Genomic DNA, 21,274 nt, shown 5'->3' with positions numbered 1-21,274 from the left:
TGGCAGGCTACAGTCCATGGGGTTGCAAAGAGTCAGACATGACTGAGCTACTAAGCACAAAAGTGAACAATGAGATGATAAAGGGATTTGGAGTCAAAGATAGTGGCCTCTACTAAAGAAAGTCTAGGCTTCCCTGTAGCTGGATGAATGAAATCAATGGCCATGTAAGAAGGTAGATTGAATTTCTCTGTGGTACATGAAGTTTCTCTGTGGTATAGGGCTGAGGCTGGTAGAAGAGGTGAGGACCTTTGGACAGCCAGTGATAGGCAAAAAACAAGTCATCAAGCAAAGTATGGGGATGAGATCAGGACGCAGTGAGTTTATCTAACCCAAAGCCATTGGGATTGGCAAGGTCCAGAGTCGGAGACCCTAGGCAAAGCAAAATCAAATCAAAATGAAAGTCAGGATTTGGTATAGGGTTGGTAGAAGATGGGGGCTTTCCTGGTGCCTCAGATGGTAAAGAATCTGAAGTGCGTGCTATAACCAGTATCTAAACTTGGGTTCAGCTTTCAAAGATGGAGAAGACAGTGGGATCAAGGAAGAGCTAGGATTGGTGACTGAGACCCATAGTTGTGGCAAGACTTCATGAAAATCCTTAGAGTTCATTGGTGAGCTGCCCATGTGCTTAGGCACTGCAGCCCTCAGGCTTATTCCTTGGCTTTTCTTTAAGACACACACTCCTTTGTTGCCACAGTGACCTCTGCGCCAGTGAGACACATCTGTCTCTATACCTCACTTGCAAGATTCACCCAGTTAGACTTTGAAAGTACAAAACAGCCTTTATTTTTGCCTGTAGAGATATTGGGGTTTCCAGGGTATAGAGATAAGTCACACTAGATATATACAATCTCATTCTTTGCTTCAGTTTGATTAGACATCACACATAGATCATACTTTGGCAGTGATTTTCTTCTTACATCAAAATTCCACCTTGATTTTCACTTTTTCCTTCATTATAAGACAAAAGCTTCTTTTCCAGGTCCTTAAGGCAATAATCCTTTCTGCCTGGGTTCCACAGACCTTACCCTCCACATACAGCTGATCCCTACTTTGGACTGGATTTCTTGGTGTGATACTCTTCAAGGGCTCTGCCCACAGATATCTCCCCCATCCAGGTTCTTATTCTTGGGTCCATAGTCCCCTTTCACTCTCCTTAGCTGATTCTTAAGCTGAAACCATTTCTAGCTACCTTGCTTTTGTCAGATAATGCTTGCTGTTCCTGCTGCTCACTGTAGCTTCATCCCATTAATCAGATCACTGTCTCTCCAAAAGGCTTTCCTTTTTCTCCAATTGTCCTGTCACCATAAAATGTGCTTTTTTGTATAGGCTAGTGGATACCTGTAGTACTCTGATTTCCTGCTACATATATAATTTAATGCCTTATAAAATGTGTTTGATGGTGTTGATCCGCTCAGTGTTGCACTTTAGATAGAAACTGGGAAAGTAGAGTGTACCTGGAATGGTGGGGCCCACAGAGAGGTGCAGTCACTCTCCCGCCTGCCCTCCTGAACCCTGGGCTGCCCAGACTGTCAAGGAATAGCCCTCTGCTCTCTTTCTTTCTCTATACTTCTCATCTGGCTCACAGTAGCCCCAGATTTTCATCTCCCTTAGTCTACAGCTCCCCTTGCTTTCTTTTTCTAATAAAACAAAACCCCAGAATGGATTTTCAGAGCTTGCTTTCTTTGTATAGGAAGGACTAGATTCCAAAAACTTGGACCTGATCCCTGGAGAACTCTTCCTGTTTTCCTCCACTTTACTGTTTAGTTGTTGCAATTACTCATTTTCACTGAATAAAACCTTAGCTCGCACTCTAGTTATATTTTTTAGAAAATGGCACGCCATATACAAATGTGAAGTATAAGCCAAACAATAAGGATTAGGAAAAGTAGAGTTACATTACTGACTAGTATCAAGCGGCACATTAAAATGAAAGATGAGGGTACTTCTACTCTGGCACTTGCTCTCATGCCTTCATATTGACTAGACTCTTTTACTGTTGTTGGTTAAATTCTTTGTTCTCTGCATCTCCACAGTACCCATCCTCCTTTTCCCTCTGTCTTGCTTGCTGACAATTGCTAGGAAAATGGCATCAATTAACATGAGAGGGATATAAACATGGGGTAAGCAGTTCAACCATCCTGGCTTCAGCTATGCCTGGAGACCTGATAGCATATATTTTTTGCACATGACCCAAGGACATGAAGCCACATCAAACAAACTTAGCTTCATTTGGTTCCCAACTTAAAATCATCATGTGTCTAAAATCTATTTGGTAAATAAAGAGCTGCATGAAATCATGACTACTGTAGATGGTTATTGGAGAGGGCAATGGCACCCCACTCCAGTACTCTTGCCTGGAAAATCCCATGGATGGAGGAGCCTGGTAGGCTGCAGTCCATGGGGTCACAAAGAGTTGGACACAACTGAGCGACTTCACTTGCACTTTTCACTTTCATGCATTGGAGAAGGAAATGGCAACCCACTCCAGTGTTCTTACCTGGAGAATCCCAGGGATGGGGGAGCCTGGTGGGCTGCTGTCTATGGGGTCGCACAGAGTCGGACACGACTGAAGCAACTTAGCAGCAGCATAGATGGTTATGTGAGGTAAGAATTTGCTATACTAAAAAGCTTACCTGACTTACTGCCATTGGCGTGTCGTTCGTTAGGGCAGTGGTTCTCAACCAGGAGTGATTTTGCTACTGGAAGATATTTCCAGGGACATTTTCGGTTGTTAAAGCAGTAGGGGAGCTACTGGTATTATTGAATAGAGGCCAAGGATGTCATTAAACATCCTCTAACACACAGGACAGTCCCTTATGACAAAGAATTATCCAGTCTAAAATGTCAGTACTTCCATGAAACCCTGCTTTGGGGGATGCCAGTTTCTCTTGTGTATTTTTATTTTACTTTTGTTCTCATAAGTTTTGACTATTTTTTACCAAAATCAGAAGTGTCACCCATTTTTCACAGAATGAAGTCATGCCCAGTAAGAGGTAAGAGCAATTACAGGGAATCACTATGTTTGGATGTCTTCCTTCTCAAGATTCCCCATGGTATACTCAAGTGGTGTCTAGGACCTACTGACTGGTAGCACAGGACCTACGGTGGGCCTGACTTTTCCATATGCGTGGTCTCCTTGGGCTACCGTGCGCCTTCTGGCATGACACTGAAGTTGGGGTTAGTGTCTTGTGATCATTTCACATAGCCCAGGGTGGTGCTGGCCCATACCTGGGCTCTCCCTAATCCAGACCGAGAATACAATTTTCAGAGGAAAAGAAGCTTGAATCTTAAGTCACTATTAAAATGTTCAAAAGCAGTCTGTGATTTTTGTCCTAATTTTCTTCATACATATAGCATCTCCTTTGGATTCGTCTCATTTTTCAAGACTGTCCTTCCACATGTTGCCAAGATTCTACACAACCATGTCCTCTGTGACCTCATTTCTGCCTCTTACTGTTCGACCTTCAGTGTCCCTGAGGCTGCTGTGCTTAGCCTAGGCCCCTATTCTGTTAGACTGTTTGAACTGTCTGAGCTTAGAGACAGTGGGGTAACTAAAAGAAGCCCTGGACTTGGCTGTCAAGACAAGTCCAGCTCCAGAAACTTCAGACTGTGCTTTTTACTCTGGGTGCCCTGGGAGGCATCTCAGTCCCTCTTCCTGTACTGCCTCTGCCCCATATCATTGAAAGCGCTCATAAACTGAAAAGTTCTCCACAAAAGCACAGGCCTATGCTGGTTATGGAATTTCACTGCTCTCTCAACTCCTAAGGTCGTGGGCTCATCTTCTAAATGGCCTCCAGTTACCTATTTACTCCGCAGATGGATTTATTTTAGAAAAAAAAAGTAGGGGGAGGGAGGCTATTAGTTATCAGTATGGCGATATAGCAATTATACAAGCCATGGCTTAGGAAATTCTTCCACCTTATGCAGCTACTCAGGCTTTGAAGGGCATTGCATGTTCGAAAACACCTAGATGAGAACATTTGCAATTTACAGAAGAAAGTCCTCAAAATCACACTCTGTCCAACTTCAGTAACTCTGAATATGAATCCAAGAACAGTGGCTTCTGAGTCTTTAGTGCAAGATGTGTCTTCCTCGTGGTCTGGCTTTAAAGGTGGTGACTAAGGTCTCTCGGGCCTGTTCATGGGACTGATGCATGCTGGTCAAAAGAATCGGGTCAGTCTTGTGTTCTACAACATTGAAGGGACAGGATTTCAGGTGCTCAGACATGGAGGCAACTTCGTTAAACTCCCAGCTCTTGATTTTGGAGAAGAGGCTGCTGAATTGCCAAATCTGAGGAGAGATAGATGCATGAAAGTAAACCCTGAGTGTGATACCCTCAGGTCGGCTTTATTTAAATAGTTTGAAGAAATGCCTTTCTGTTCTTCCTGGTCTCAGATTCCAGAGAGTGTTTAGTGACTGCAGCATACATGCGTTAGTCCCTTCTCCAGCATCCAATTCCTAGACCCCCTTCCAACTGATAACCTTCCCACCCAGCCACATGTTGTGTGAAAATGACTAATACCAACTAATACCAATTGCTTATTGCTATACACCCTCACCCCACCCCACCCCCGAGTAAAATGGTTAGTTCTAGAATAGACATATGATTCAAATCAAGACAACCAGTGCTAGTGAGAGTCTACTCCAGAACTTTCGTCTGAGATATCAGGAAGTACCTTCTTTTTTCCCCTATGTGCTTAAATTTGGAAGCTATTGTCACTCAGAGCTGCCAACAGCCCTCATGGACCATGAAGGGAGAACTGTTGTCTTAGAGTGGAGTCACTAGTGAGGAAGTAGAGATAAGAATTGATAGTAAAAAGGTCATTTGGGGGGCATTTTTGAGTAGTCAGATCAAACCATACCTGAAGCTATTTGGGCCAATAAATTCCCTTTATAGTTTATTATAAACTTTATTATAAACTTATGTGTAAAGTTTCTTATGTATAAAGAATACATTTATACATATAAAGAATACCTGTATAAAGAATATCCTTATTTATAAAGAATACATTCAAGTAGTCTTGCCTGGAAAATCCCATGGATGAAGGAACCTGGCAGGCTATGGTCCATGGGGTCGCAAAAGTTGGACACGACTAAGTGACTTCACTTTCTTTTCTTTCTATATTTATGTATTTTAATTTGGTTTTATATTGCTTAAAAATTAAAGTATGCTAATTAATAAGAGTCTCACTAGAACAGAATCCTTAGGAGAAATCTAAAAGGCTAGTACTCAAACCCCTGCTGGCCTTTGGCACTTAGGATGGTGTCAAAGTAACGAGTTTTAAAATCTGGCTATGAAGATAGGCATAACCTGATATTCTTCAACTTTATCACTTCATCATCAGTTTCTTGTCATTGTTCTTATGTAAAAAAATGTGCCCTAGGATCTTAGAACTATTTCCCTTTTTACTTTAAAAAGCCATTTTAATATGAGTATCCTGTAGCTCCAACTAAACTGTCTTTCTTCCTTTCTACAAGAAAATCAATTTGTCCTGAATGATATTTAAGAGTTGTCAGCAGTGACTGAATTGGGAAAATTGTTAGTCAAAAAATAACAAAATCCCTAGTATGTAAATTAAATTATTTGCATTTGATTTTACAGAGGAAGATATTAGGTAGTTCCAGACTATACAGTTCCTGAAGGCAGGGTCATAGTCTCATTCATGTTTATTCCTAACACATGGTCAGTTGGCAGTCAGTTATTTAACACATTCCCAGATTCATAAGGGAGAGTGTGATAATTATTTTTTGAAGAAGACTGCTCAGGGAATAAATAATAGAAAATATGCAAGATGTTTTACACATAATCAATAAAAATAGATGTAAACATCTCCTAACTCCCCAATGCCAGTTTGCATACATCCACATACTGAGAAGAAAGTCAACAGTGAGATTTTGGAATTAATGACCTAAATGGGCATCATACATTTGTGATTCACATTACTAACACATGTACCATAAGAAAGGATGCTAAGGGCACCTTGGATATGACAAATTGGGGGTTTCACTTCTATTTGGTACAAGCTAATAGAACTTATAATACAGTTAAGCTAGCCTAGCTTTATCGGGAAAAGGGACTAAAGCTTTTCCAAGGGGAAAGATGCTTTGATTTATACAATATTTTAAAAATTAAATAAGCATTTGAACCAGGGGAAATCAGTGGATTATTTTAGAACTTCAAAATGAATTTAACAACAGCAAAAATTAGTTGACATGCAGCTGAGGAGAATCTGCTGGCATATTGTATCAATTAGAGTCTAGGCAGAAAACAGATGGCACACTCAGACTGGGTAATCTGAAGAGAATTTTTAAAAGGAATGACACATAAATGTGTGAGCAGTGTATAGGAAAACCAGAAGATTTAGGGCAGTACCTAGGCTAGTGACAATCTTGAGTGTTACTACTCTAGGCCTGAATGGGAAGGAGGAGTTTATTAGAATCCAGAAAGGGTAACTGTGTGGAGAAAACCATCGGATACAGCTATCTTCAGCAGAGAGATAAGGCCAGTGCAAAGTGTCGAGAAGGGGAAAATGCATGCAGAGAGGAAGCCAGAAGAACACCTGCGGCAGCCTCTCCCACCTGCCCACCTCCCATAGACACACTCCCATTAGACTAGCCCACCTGGAAGCTGGAGAGCAAGGGAGCAAGTTAAGGTAGTCTGCAGAGATCAGCCTCCTGGGGGACAGATCACGATGGAGAATGGATCATGGAAGCAAACAGCAGATATTCTGAACACATACACAGAGATAACATAGACACTTCCATCTGTACTACTATTCTTATGTTTATGGGTCTGTCTCCTGTACTAGGCTGGCTTCCTTGGGCTCACAGACTGTGTCTCATTCCTAGTAACCTAGTACAATTCCAGTGCCTAGTACACTGCTGGTGCATAGAAGGCTCTTAGTAAATAATTGCTGAATGAATGAAGTGAATAACTAAGTGAATTACTTGCCTTTCTGTGAACTCTCCAGGAGGTCCCTCCATGGGAATACCTCTTCTTCTTCCACTGCAGGAGGACCATCCCTCTCTCTTGTAACAAAGTGGCACAGATACTCCTCATCAGCACGGACACCTGGGAGAGCTGGGACAGGCTGATGCTGTCTAGGAACCCAGCAATGTACTGCAGGACCTCCAGGGGCAGGCTGGTTAGAGAATTCTGGTTTTTTCCTTCACGACCTGAGAAATGGTTGTTCTTCCTTCCCTCACTCAGCTCTGAAGCAACCTCCGGCTTGATGGCAAAGGTCTTGAGCTCCTGACTGTAGATCACTTTTGCCTTTTGCCCTGGGGGACGGAAATGGTTTTGAATAAAGGTACATCCCAAGTAGGCCAGGGGGCATCGGTGTTGGAACCAGCCGTTGAGACATGACTGAATGTCTGTGTGAACATTCTTGAAATGTAGGGGAAATTCATCCCTCCTGAAGAATTTGTTGCAGGTGAAAGTAAAGGCAGAGCTGCTCTTGTTGTGTCTCCTGGTCACACATTCACTGTGGAGCTCCACGTGGAGCCCATTCGCATTGCTGTTCGGGTTGGCAGTGGTTAGGAGGTCGGCCAGCACCGTCCCAGAAGAAAACTGTTCTGGCTCAAAACTGTATGTCTGTGTAGCGAAATCCATGAACAGCCCATCAATGCTCCTGGACTCGGAAATGACGTGACCTTTGAGTTCTCTTTCCAAAGCACACAGGAGGGTGGTCTTGATGAGATCTGACTTGGGCAGGTCCTCCACAGTGATCCCTAAATCTGAAGTATCGACGGCTTTGTGCTCACTTGGCCTACAACTCATGGCATCACCTAGGCGAGCCCGCTTCCCACAGTAGCTCACCGGAACTTTGAAGGTGTAAACAGTCTTCACTTCCTGAGCCTCCAGGTTGCCGTAAACAAAGTCTCTCTCTTTGGGTGTACAAGCAGGCATCTGACCAAAGTGAATAAGCATCCTCCCATTGTGCACCAGGTACATATTATAGTCCTTTGCATCCACAGCTGTTTTCAGTCTTTCCAGAACACCATCCTGCCAAGGGGCAAGTCCTGTCTTTTCTATGGTTGCATGAAAGTCCTGCTGCTTCTGGTCTTCCTGTGGTTCTTTTCCTTTGGCAGCTCCCTCCTCTACCATTCTATTGCTGTTGGAAATCTGTTCTTTCTCTGGGCCGTTCCTGCTCTTGCTGTCACTGCTGGCTGATGAGCTTGTTAAAGCTGAGGCCGCATGCTCTTTGCTGAACATATTTTCCCACTTGTCAAACTTGGCCAGGTCCATCCCTTCTTTGGTTTTGGCTAACGCCTCTCGTTCTTCTTGACTTAGCTCTACCACCTCCCCATTCATGGCTGACAGAGAGCAGCCTGTTACCAAACCAGCATCCTCCCCACCCACCGCTCCATCCATTTCCTCCCAGCTGGCTTCGCCATTCATAGGAGGTTCCTCTTCCGTGGGTTCTCTAGTTTCTGGGAAAAGTTCTACCATTTTCAGAGACCTAAAAAGGACCTTCTGGTCCTGAAGGGCCAGGGCTGTGTCCAAGCATTCCTCATCAGGGGTCTCTTTCATGATGTTCTCATGAAGCATTGTTTCAGAGTCCACGTTTGGCCAGCGGTTCCACTCCATGGAGCAGCAGACCACGCTGGCAGGACACACTTGCAGATGCTTGGCCAGCTTGTGGCGGGACATGAAGAGGGGGCAGCCGTATTCGGAGTTGAGGCATGGAACCTGCTCTAAAGGGCAGAGTAGCTCGTGCTCAGCCTCTTTGCACATGTGGAAGGTAGCACCGCAGGACAGGTGGCAGTTTATCACTGGGCAAGAGACACTGGGCTCCACAGGCATGTGGCAGTGACGGTTGAAGCATCTCTCACAGTGTCTGTGCTGCCCTGGCGGAGGCCTGCGTGTCCTACCCTAGAGACACCAAAGGCAGGGGAAAGAGAAAACAAGTGACTGCCGGAAGACAAGTGTCTGTGAGTGTTTAAGTTTTAATTGACTTATTTCCTGTTTATACATGCTGATTGTAGGAACCTTGGAAAATACAGAAAGTCATAGAGAAGAAAGCTGGAGAAGAAAATGGCAACCCACTCCAATATTGTTGCCTGGAAAATCCCATGGATAGAGGAGCCTGGTGGGCTACAGTCCAAGGGGTCACTAAGAGTTGGACACGACTGAATGAGCAGGCACAGAGAAGAAAGCAAAAACTTCATAATACCACAACCAGAAATAACAACTATCAATACTCTTTATTTTCCAGTAGTTTATTTTATCTATGTACTAGATGTGTTGAAAATAGGCGGGAAAACACATACACACAGGAAAGTGGGCTACAGAATTGACAATTGCTATTTTTGAGTTGTGGATTATTGAGGATTTATGCACATTTAATTGTCTGAATACAATTTTTCTGCTTTAACTTGCTATTACGTTATGTCTAGGCTGTTTTATAAATTTTCCTTTGGAAACTTTTTTCACAGCGGCCATGTAACATTCCAGAGCAAGTGTTCTGTCATTCACATGATCAACCACCAGGGGGCAGGGCTGGGAGGACCCAAGGTGGGTCTGGTTTTGTTCACATCTGCGTCCTCAGCACCTGTCACAGGGCCTGGATCATTGTAAGCACTCAATAATATTTGCTGAATAAAGGAAGTGTTAGCCATTTAGATTACAACTGGATTTTTTTCTTTTTCATATATAAAGTTTTACTAAAAATCTTTGCTCATCAGTCTTTCTCAGGTCTCTGCTTTCCCCTAACTGTGTCGGTTTATTCTAGGTTCTGCTCTAGTACCTCTGGTTCAGCAAAAAGCCAATATATATCATTAGACCAAAAGGACAAACCTGCCAGCAGCTTGGGCTACAGGCTAAATGAGGCCACATCTGGACCTCTGAAAGGTGAAGTTCCAGTGAGCACGTGGTACTTACCATAGCTTCCAAATTCCTTCTGGCTTTGTATAATAACTCTAGGGGAAAATATAAAAGCACAAACATGAATGATCCATGAAAAAGTTATTTTATCTACTTTATCAGGGGCCAAAATGATTTCAAGTACTCTTCCATCACCCTGGAGGTAAGTATCACGGCCCCCCATTTTACAGCAAATATGCTCTTCTTAGGTTCACTTTTACTTTCTCTTCCTTTCAATACACACACATTTTTTTGCCAAGCCACTTGAAGATAAGTTGCTGATATTATTACACTTTATCTTACTGGCATATATATGCTTACTTATCTCTAAGGACTTCAGCATGTATTTCCTAAGAATAAGACATTTTCTTTTGTGACTACAGTAACATTATCTCACCTAAGAAAACTAAAAACAATTTTCTAATATCATGTAGCATGCTGTCTATATTCATATTTTCCCAATTATCCCAAAAATGTCTTCTGTGCTTTAAAAAACAATTTTCAGTTTTTGAGCCAGAATCCCAGTAAGGTCAACTTATTACATTTGTTTAAGTCTTTTTAGCCTCCTTTAATCTGGAAAATCCTCCTTAACTTTTCTTTTTTAGGAAAGACAGCCATGTAAAGTTAAATAAAATAAAATTAAAAAAAAAAAAAGAAAAGATAGCCTTAAATCTCAAGGAAATTGTATGCTAGTTTATTCATGTATTCATTCTTCCATCCATTTATTCAACAAGCATTTTTTGGTTACCTACTATATATGCCAGTAAGTGAGCTTAAGGGTTACCTAGACTGCTTGTTGGAGAAGGAAATGGCAACCAACTCCAGTATTCTTGCCTAGGGAATCCTGTGGACAGAGGAGCCTGGTGGGCTGCTGTCCATAGAGTCGCATAGAGTTGGACACGACTGAAGCGACTCAGCAGCAGCAGCAGACTGCTCGTTAAAGTGGCTTTAAACACTATTGTTCATTATGATCAGCTGTAATGCTTCTTACATATATAGATTTGCACTGTTTGGCTATTTAAGTTAATCAAAATGAACTAGAATTAATAATTTAGTTCCTCAAGTCATGCGACATTTCAAGTGTTCAGTGGCCCCATATGGTTAGTAGCTACTCTATTGGACAACATAGAATAGAATATTTTCATCTTCATAGAAAGTTCTATTGGACAACACTGCTATGGATGCTGGCTGTACCCGTGACCTGAGTGAAGTGAGTGTTCTGAAACTTACATTCTTAACACATTCCCTATCTGACTCGTGTATTGCAAGTGTGAAAGAGAGATCATGCCAGAATACTCTGTAATAGCCTGAATCAGGAGGCAGGTAAGAAGCTGCTAGCCAGAACATTAATAGGTTCAGGGCCAAGTAGAAGATAAATCAGCCAGAGAGAGAGAGTGCTGAGCAGAGTGGAAGGACTGTGACAGTTGGACTGAGAGGGAGCAGAATAGGTTCAGACAAAGATCTTTTGGATGCAAGAGTCCAGCCACTTCTTTCAACATACAATTTAACATTCAGGTGGGCTCCCGCCATATTCCAGATCACTCCTGGGAGGAAAAAATTCCCATTGTGGACTTGTGGGAATTTGTAAGTATTAGGTTCAAGCATCTGGAATTTTGGTATTCAATAAGGAACCATTTGGGAATTCCCTGGCAGTTCAATGGTTAAGACTTTGTACTTCCAGTGTTGGGGGCATGGGTTTGATCCCTGGTTGGGGAACTAAGTTCCCACAGGCTGCATGGTATGGCAAATAATAATAGTAGTAAATTAATTAAAAACAACCCATCTGGGAATTTTTTTAAAAGGATAATTGGGGGTATTAATCAGTAGTAGTGGAAGGATGGGGTGGAAGGACCTGGAGTTAGAAACTACCATATGGAGAACATGCTGGAGGCTGAGATGGTGAGACAAATGACAGCAGAAGTAGACAAGATGAGACAGACAGGAGACATTACAATGCTACAAATAACATTTTTGTTTCTGACTTGAGATGGGGGAAGAAGAAAAGCCAAAGATGATGCCAAGAAAGTGAATCAAGAAGAGAGAATATTGGGTGTAATTCTGAGAAAAATGGAGGTCTAAGGAGGAAACTGTTTGGGGAGGAAAGATGGGCCCAGCGTGTATAACACAAGTTGCTTTAGGTCATGACAGATCATGTGGGTGGGAAGATGAGGGAGTAGAATAGAGAGATGCAGACTTGAGAATTATCCACTTAAAAGTGAGAGAAAGCCATAACTGGAGAAGTGAGCACACAGAATAGAAATCTGAGCCATGAAGTACAAGGCTAAGTGTGACCACTTTGGGGATAAGAAGAGGTAGAGCCAGAGAAGGAACGCCAGAGAGCTAAGAGAGTGGGGACTATGTTGCCAGATCTAACGGAAAGGGTGAGTGACGGCCTCCGATGCTACCGTGAGGTTAGGAGCAGTGATGACAGTGCCGCTGCTCATGGCAGGACCCTGAAGAGCTCTTGCCAGAGCATGTGCATTTCAGCTGTGAGGTGGGACTTTTGGCCATTCACAATCTGGTGTTTGTTTGGAGTGGAGGAGAAAGCTATTAAGCACACACTTCAGTGTTGGCAGGGCCTATGCCCTGCCTGGGAGAATGAGACCATCTGTTTTCTATTCATGACAGACATTCATCAAGAATGGACTCTGGATGACTCATGGTCCCCTGTTGGGTTTTAGGTGGGACAGAAGATTGGAGTAAGGCTATGTGAAAAAAGCGAACAGTACCAGGAATGTCCAACTTCATGTTTGCCAGCCAGATTCTGTGACAAAGTTGAGCCCATTTCCCAGCAAGCGCAAGGAAGCCCTGCCTAGTTCTGTGCACTCCCTGTGTGTGGTGAGAACTCTGCCCTTATCGGGCACGTGTCTAGCTGGAGGGACAACAGTAATAAACTCTAAGCTCAATCATTTCTTTTCTTTTAAACTGAGGTATAGTTGATTTATAATGTTGTGTTAGTTTCAGGTGTACAGCAAAGTGATACATACATCTATATCTATTTTTTCATTATTTTGCTTTCTTGGTTATTACAAAATATTAAGTATAATTCCCTGTGCTATACAGTAGGTCTTTGTTGCCAATGATTTCTTATCCTTCAGCATTATAAAAGGTTCTTAGGAACAGTGGTTTTGAGGCTAGGAACATCTGTAGTGCAGCCTTATTGCTCTCAATCTCTGCGAAGTTATTTGAAACTATCCCTTTAAGAGAAAAGAAAAGCAATGCATGGAGGCAACAAAGTTGCTTTTGCTGTTGTTGTTGCTTTATGTTGCTATTTAAAGAGCTTCTGCCAGGCTCTGGAGCTACCCCAGATGAGTGACTTTGAGAGAGGACATGTGCTCAGCAGAAAGACACTGAGTGGAGACCACTCATTGGAGATGTTTGGCAGTGGAGGAAAGGAGAAAGATAAATATAGCCTAAGGGCATAAAATATCACATCTAAACCTTTTGTTGTATAGCTGGGGGAAGTTCAGTTAAGTTCAATTCAGTTCAGTCCCTCAGTCGCGTCCGACTCTTTGGGACCCCATGAATCGAAGCACACCAGGCCTCCCTGTCCATCACCAACTCCTGGAGTTCACTCAAACTCATGTCCATCAAGTCAGTGATGCCATCCAGCCATCTCATCGTCTGTCGTCCCCTTCTCCTCCTGCCCTCAATCCCTCCCAGCATCAGAGTCTTTTCCAATGAGTTAACTCTTCGCATGAGGTGGCCAAAGTACTGGAGTTTCAGCTTCAGCATCATTCCTTCCAAAGAACACCCGGGGCTGATCTCTTCTAGAATGGACTAGTTGGATCTCCTTGCAGTCTAAGGGACTCTCAAGAGTCTTCTCCAACACCACAGTTCAAAAGCATCAATTCTTCAGTGCTCAGCTTTCTTTATAGTCCAACTCTCACATCCATACATGACCACTGGAAAAACCATAGCCTTGACTAGACGGACCTTTGTTGACAAAGTAATGTCTCTGCTTTTGAATATGCTTTCTAGGTTGGTCATAACTTTTCTTCCAAGGAGTAAGTGTCTTTTAATTTCATGGCTGGGGGAAAACATTCCAAAAATACTCCTACTATGATAATGGACAATTCAAAATTGTTGATATTCTAATTATTGCTGGAGAAATAGGGTGACCAAACATGCTAGTTTGCCTTAGACACTCTCTGAGTGAGCACTGAAAGTCCCAGGTCCCAGGAAACCTCTTAGTCCCAGGTAAATTTTGACAACTGATTGATCACCTTAGGTTGGAGCCAACTGGTGTTGCCTCAACTTAACCAAGTTAGATTTATCATAGGTTGTCTCATGATATGAGATGCCCTGTTCTCCCAATTTCTATTTCAGTACAGTGACTGGATCCTTATCCTCCATGGGGTTTGCCTCACTTGCCAGATTGAGTGCTCTCTGCATTTTGGATGTCATACAGGAAGAGAAATAAGATATCAATGCTTAACATGTGCATTTATATAACATCTCATTTAGTCCTCACGATAATCTTGTGAGGTGGGTATTACCATCTCATGTTTACTGATAAGGACACTGAGGCACAGAGAAGCTTAAGTCTGTCTGTCTTCATACTCTACTCTCCACTACATCACACTGTATCCATTGGAGATCCATATAGACCTCTGTGGTCCATCTCCATGATCAGGGGAGAATGTGAGCCCATGGCTATACTCTGTTAGGCAATAGCCTCTTTTCCTTCAGATGAGGTGCAGAAAGGTGTCTACATGTATTATCTTTCCAAATTGTAGAGGACCTGGATGCTTCACATTAGGAAACACCTTCATCCCAATGATGATTTTTTTCGGGGGTCCTCCTCTAGAGCCATCCCATACTGTGCCCTTTTGAACAGAAACAAGATGACCATCCAGGTCCTATGCCTTCACAGTTCAGGGAATACAAATGTGACAGGGACATTTTTTAGGGTTAAAAATGTTCACCTCCATATGGAGTCTGAGATTTAAAATGAAACATCTACCAAATCAAAGCATATAGAACTTCTTCACTGTGAAAAACCTGATGAAATTCTGTTTATGAAACAGAGTATGGTTACTTGGGTGACATTTTCCCCTTCAGTTTCTATGTCCCTATAGTCACCTTTAAATTCTTGCTTCCTGTCAGAAAAGGTAATTCCCTCCTCTTAAAAATGAACTTCAATCAAGTTTGGCCAAAACACTGTCCCCAAAAATATGTTTTAAAGTTCCCCTGTCTAGAGGACAAAATGCTATATAATTTATACTTAAATAGTTGAGAGATCTACACAGAACTAGATTTTACTAATTGTACTGGATGGAGTTTAAATAGAGTATGGGTAGATAGGGGCTTCCCACGTAGCTTAGTTGGTAAAGAATCTGCCTGTAATGTGGGAGACTTGGGTTTGATTCCTGGGTCAGGAAGATCCCCTGGAGTAGGAAATGGCAACCCACTTCAGTATTCTTGCCTGGAGAATAGTAGATAGAAGGATCAAGTGCAGTACATGAGTTCAAGGGATGAATACTTCTTTAAAGAAATAGAGGAGAATTTAGAATCTGACAAAGGAGCAGGAACTATTTGATGCAAGTTTGGTGCTCTGTGGATCACTCAGAAAGGAGTTAAATTAATAAGCAAAGGCAAGTCAGCTAGAATAATAGTCCTTAAAATATGGTACCTAGACCAACAGAATCAGAATCACCCAGGAACTGGTTAGAAAAGTACTGTATTGAGCCCCACCATATCAGAACTACTGAATCAGACCTACCAGCTGATTGAACTGTAAGCTCAAGTTTGAGAGCTAGAAGAGCCTGACATTGTGCTCCAATCACAAAGAAACTAGTGCCCAGTTATGTGGGAAGGCCTGGGAGAAAGATCTGAAAAGGCAGTTGGCAAATCTATCCATTTCTTTCCATCTCCACCACAACTGCCCAGGTCCAAGCACCATCAACTCTCATCCAGTCTGGAGCAATAGAATTATAATCACTCTTACTCCTCCCATTTTGTGCCCCATAATCTATATTCATCAGCAAAAAGAGTGATTTTAACAACTTTTAACATTAGATCACTACTTCCCTGCTTAAAATCTTCAGAGGATCCCATCCTATCACAAGGAATAAGGTCCAATGTCCTTATCTTGGCCCACCTGGTCCTCCCTGAGTGTCCCTTGCTTGCCTCTTTTACCTCACCTCTCTCCCCTGAGCACTTGGTTCCAGCACTTTTTGCTCATTCTTCTGTAGGAACTTTGTACTTGTTCTTTCTTCCAAGAGAATTCACCCCCTGCGCCTTAATTGCTTATGGGTTTCTTCTCCCCATTTAGATTTTACCTTACCTACTACTTCCACAGAGGTCTTACCTGATATCCTCAATCTGAAGTAAATTAAAGAGGGGACTCCCTGGTGGTCTGGTGGACTCTGCTTTTTCACTGCCAAGGGCAGAGGTTCAATCCCTGGTCAGACTAAGATCACGCAAGCTGTGCTGCACAACCAAAAATTAAAAATAATAAAAATAAATTAATGAACACATGTTCTGCTGGGTAATTTTTTGACAGGTTACTGAATCTCCGTAAAGCTAATTTATTCATCCATAAAATGGGCCTCATCATAACCCATAGGACTGTGTGAGGATCAAACGAGATAGAGTAGTGAATGTATCTAGTATACAGGAGTCACTAAACTGTCCTTTCTCTACCAAGCTCACTCTCATGGTCACCACCCTTGTCCAGACCTTATTTCTGCCCATGGCATCACGCCCACAGCCCTTGGCTGGCCTTTCCATTTTCAGTTCTCTCTCATTCCACTGGATCTTACATACCCCGCCAGTTTAAACATTCTCAAACCCCTATTAAAAAAATAAAATAAAATCTTTCCTCACTCCTTTTTGAATGTGAATCTCCCTGATTTCCCACAATTCTGGCCTCTTCTATTCGCCACAAAGGGCTTCCCAGGTGGCGCTAGTGGTAAAGAATATGCCGGCTAGTGCAGGAGATGGAGGTTGTAAGAGACGGTAGTTCGATCCCTGGGTCAGGAAGATCCCCTGGAGGAGGGCATGGCAGCCTACTCCAGTATTCTTGCCTGGAGAATCCCCATGGACAGAGGAGCCTGGTGGGCTACAGTCCATGGGGTCTCAAAGAGACGGACACGACTGGGCGACTAAGCACAGCACCGCACCGCACATATGCTGATTTGTTTTTTTGTTATTGTTCTGTTTTGTTTTAAAGGGAGAAAAAGAAACATTTTCAACTTTATTACGTAAATGATACGTTTCTGAATGGAAAAGACTCAGTGGACTCCAGTTATGCCAGATACTCTGAATGCTGCCAGGATTGTTTGTATGACTTTACAGCACTTGTTCTTCACCCTTGCAGTCACAGAATCAGAAATCTGGATCAGGCAGATAACCAGAAATCCTCTGCTCTGGAGTTTTGCAAACGTCAGTGTGCATAGGAATCACCTGAGCAGTCCTTTTAAACTGCAGTTTCTGATCTTGTAGAACAAAGGGTTATGAAAAGGGTCTAGTTTAACCTCTTCATTTTCTACAAGAGAAACTGAAGCCCAGAGAAGGAGTGTCTCATTGACCATGCCCCACAAAGTCTCTGACTAGAATCACATGCTTTTATTTTTTTCTACTTCACCTTGATGTTTATTAAGAAATTCTGTGGAAACCACAGTACCACACAGAGCTACCTGTGTGATAACGGCCAAGGGCTTGTGAGCAGCTTAGATGATACCAAGGGCAAAGCAGGACAGAGCCTGGAAGAATGAGGAAGAGGTGGTGACCAAGGGTCACTGGCCAGAAGGTCGTGAGAAGGCATATAGCAGGTATATTTAAATCACTGACTCAAACAAAAGAGAATGGGATTAACAGATAATAGTTTTCACATTCTTTACTATAAAGTTAGTAGACAATCAGGGTTGGTGTCAGGGAGATATTTTTAGGCAAGGGGCCCTCCCAGCACCCCTCACATGATGTCAGCGACTAACTATTTTGCCTCCTCATGTGGCTAGCCCTGGCAATAATTATTTATTCCCGAGCTTTAACTTTAGTGGAAGTGACAAGGTCAAGAGTTTAAGAACAGAGATTAACTGTTAACCTATTAACCAGCCAATTAATTTGTTACCTTAATTATACATTGTTAATCTGTTTCCCTACTGTGGAGATATTTAATTGTAGGGAAAGAAAATGTATAAAGTTAAATATTCAAATAATTCCTTTGCCTCTTGAGATTTTAACACAAGCAGTTGGCCGAGGAAAATTCCCACATGTGGTCCCATAATCCTGGGCTTTCAGGCTATGATTTCAGCCCATTCACTATACCCTAAAAACCATCCTCCCCCAAATCACCATCTACAGTTCTCTACCTACCCTAGAAATCTAGGTATTTAATTAGCTAGTTAATTCTCATAACTGGTGCTTGTATTACATAGTGTCAGTATTTTAAATTACTGTTTTGTATTGTTCAAGAAAATGCAAACTGGCCATATTATTTAGGAGTAGCTCTGAGTCAACTGGTCTGGTTGGTTACTGCTAAGCTAATACACCATCTTGCTAGGACAGTAATCAGTATACACCTTGAAAACTTTGGTGCTCCAGAAACCTTGACAAAATTAAATGAAGTGAGGCAATTATACACCGTGAATTTGATTGTACCTAGCAAACAGGCATAATTATAACCCAGACACTGATAGCAAAGTTATGGGATGCATCTGGAGGTTACAGAGGCTGGCAGGAAGGAACCAGGAATTAGGGTGTCTGGTGGTAGGTCTCCTTTTCTTGGCATTGGTGGCATTAGCCAGTACACTGCAAAGTTCAGAGTGTACAGAATCATTTTTGCTGCACAGGCCACTTCCCAGGATGTCCTTGGCTGAACTTTAACTCTTATCACACTAAAGCGAGGTCCAGAGGAAAACAGGAAAATAAACACTGCACCCTTCTCCCTGCCAATTTGTTTGTACATGCAACACTATGAAGTTATTCCCAAAGCTGGAAATAACCTGTCTACACTTTAAAGTGTTTGATACTTTAAGTATCATTAATCATTTTACTTTTGTCCCTCAGGATGTGCAAGTTTCAAATTTGTGACAATTTTTTGTTTTACCTGCCTGTATATGTTTTTCAACTTGTGAAATACTTTCACTTCTATTCCACAAATATATTTGGATTCAAGAGAGCTGGGAAGGAATGAGTCATGTTTAGGAAATACTGTTAAATGAAAACAGGTTTTAAACTCTGCAGGCAGAATTTTAAAAATATATGCAGGAAATACAATTGTGCTAAATTAACCAGTTGTGTCACAGGTGATCAAAGTACACGAGAATGTCTTGCAATTAACACTGCGAATGTTGGTTGGGGAAAGATCACACATTTGGACTTCAGAAAACAGAAATTCTGGGTTCTGGGCCTTTCATCTATTCCTTCCTCCCCCTCCCCTATCTTGAACCCCCATCAATACTGTGTAACCTTAGAGACACCACATAACTACTATGGTTGATTGCAGAAGAAAGAACCTAAGCTGTTAGAAAGCAGGTAATCTCCTGCTCTAAGATTTTAGATTCAAAGCAGGAGCTCACATATGAAAGGAAAGCAGAGTTTCATTCTCTGAGCCAACCTTTTCTCCCTCATATGTAACTAGTTTGTTTTAACAACCCTCTTGCTCAGAGCAAAAAGGTGATGGGCAGCTCAGCCTCTGCGTCCACGTTCACCACTCTAAATTCCCCCTTGATGACCCTGCCTGCATCTAGAAAGCTTACCTTACCGGCACGGGCTGAGTCAGCATGTGCTGCACCTGCGTCTCTGGGCTGTGAGCAGGCAGACTGCCGGAGGTGGCTGGGCGTGCATCGGCTGCTGCAGAGGACCGAATTCTGTCGTGGAGGTAGGGAAAGGAGAAAAAACTTCAACAGAAATAGTTCAAGTGCTTCAAAGTTAAAAATAAAACTATATCACAAGGGCCAATGTGACCAGGCTCAGCTTACGGTTTTTTTTTTCTTTCTCCCGTATTTATCAACGCTCTATCTCTGCTGGAGAGGCAGTCACAGGGGAAGCTGGAAGGCAAATGGGGTTTTATATCAGTGGGTTTTCTTGCCCCTGAGGAAGGAGGAAAATCCTTTTAAGAAGGATAATTTTCAAGGCCAGAGCAGCCTCTCCGAGTCCTGTGCATACAGTTGGCAGATCCAGCTGTGCTCCCTGTGGCTGGTGGAGCGCTCAGGACAGGCTGCTGCTCTAATTATAACCGTGCTTTGCACCTAAACCTGTCACTGGCTGAGGCAGCAGCTTGTGAAAGTGACATGTGGTCCTCTGTTTCTCCTATTTCTCGTCATGACAAGGAAGTGGCTGTCCTCTCCCAGCCCTCTTCCTTCCCCGGTGGTTGGGAAAGGAAGAGTTTGTAATTCAGAAATCAGGCATCCTTTAAGTCCAGTGTGAGAAAACTAGAGGTGGTAGGAGGCTTAGCTATTAGTCCAACTCTCTCTTTTTTACAGTTGAGGAGGCAGAGATTTAGAGACAGTAAATTTTGCCTAGATCTTCTAGCACTATGTTGAACAAAAGGGCTGAGTGGTCATCTCGTAACTTGTTTTTTAGATATGTTCGTTTGTGTTGTATTCTACATATAAGTGATATGGTATGGGATTTGCTGTTCTCTTTCTGACTGATTTCACTTAGTATGATAATCTCTAGGTCCATCCTTGTTGCTGTAAATGGCAGTATTTCATTCTTTTGTGGCTGAGTAATATTCCATTGTGCATAAAGATATAGATAGTGCTGCTATGAATATTGGAGTGCGTGTATCTTTTCTAATTAGTACTTTTGTTTTTTCTAAATGTGGGCCCTAGAGTGGAGTTGGTAGTTCTATTTTTAGTTTTTAAGGGACCTCCATTTTGTTTTCCGTAGTGACTGCACCGATTTACATTCCCACAAACAGTGTGCAAGGGTTCTCTTTTCTCCATATTCTCTCCAACAAGTTATTTGTAAATTTTTTGATGATGGTCATTCTGACACATGTGCAATCTCATTGTGATTTTGATTTGCATTTTTCTAATAGTTAGCTATATTTAACATCTTTTCATGTGCCTGTTAGCTGTATGTCTTCTTTGGAGAAATGTCTACTCAGGTCTTCTGAACATTTTTTTATTGGGTTGTTATTTTGATACTGAGTTGTTTAAGCTGTTGTGTATTTTAGATATTAACACCTTGTTGGTCACATCATTTGCAAATTTTTTCCCATTCCATAGATTGTCATTTTGTTTTGTGATTTATTTTTCTGTGCAAAATTTTTAGGTCACGGCTGCTAATTTTTGCTTTTTTCCCCCTTTTGCCTTAGGAGATCAAAGATAATATTGCTATGATTTATGTCAAAGGATGTTTTGCCTATGTTTACTTCTAGGAGTCATATGGTTTCAAATCTTTCATTTAGATCTTGAAGGCATTTTGAGTCTATTTGTATATATGGTGTGAGGG

General features: G+C 42.2%; 1 protein-coding gene across 1 annotated transcript; it reads right to left on the bottom strand.

Annotated features, from left to right (window-relative positions):
- Positions 1–759: 759 nt before the first annotated feature.
- FBXO40 (F-box protein 40) lies at positions 760–20,076 on the bottom strand. The gene is made up of 6 exons (XM_061403156.1): positions 19,795–20,076; positions 19,573–19,683; positions 16,179–16,300; positions 9,884–9,921; positions 6,953–8,875; positions 760–4,290 (listed from the first exon to the last, which is right to left on the bottom strand). The coding sequence occupies exons 4-6, from the start codon at positions 9,884–9,886 to the stop codon at positions 4,072–4,074; spliced, it is 2,145 nt and encodes a 714-aa protein (XP_061259140.1). The 5' UTR covers positions 9,887–9,921; positions 16,179–16,300; positions 19,573–19,683; positions 19,795–20,076; the 3' UTR covers positions 760–4,071.
- Positions 20,077–21,274: the final 1,198 nt, after the last annotated feature.

Source organism: Bos javanicus, chromosome 1 (assembly GCF_032452875.1).
Source record: "Bos javanicus breed banteng chromosome 1, ARS-OSU_banteng_1.0, whole genome shotgun sequence".
In the NCBI taxonomy this organism is placed as follows: domain Eukaryota; kingdom Metazoa; phylum Chordata; class Mammalia; order Artiodactyla; family Bovidae; genus Bos; species Bos javanicus.
The sequence above is the reverse complement of the archived record's forward strand: the minus strand, read 5'-3'. Positions and strand labels throughout refer to the sequence as shown.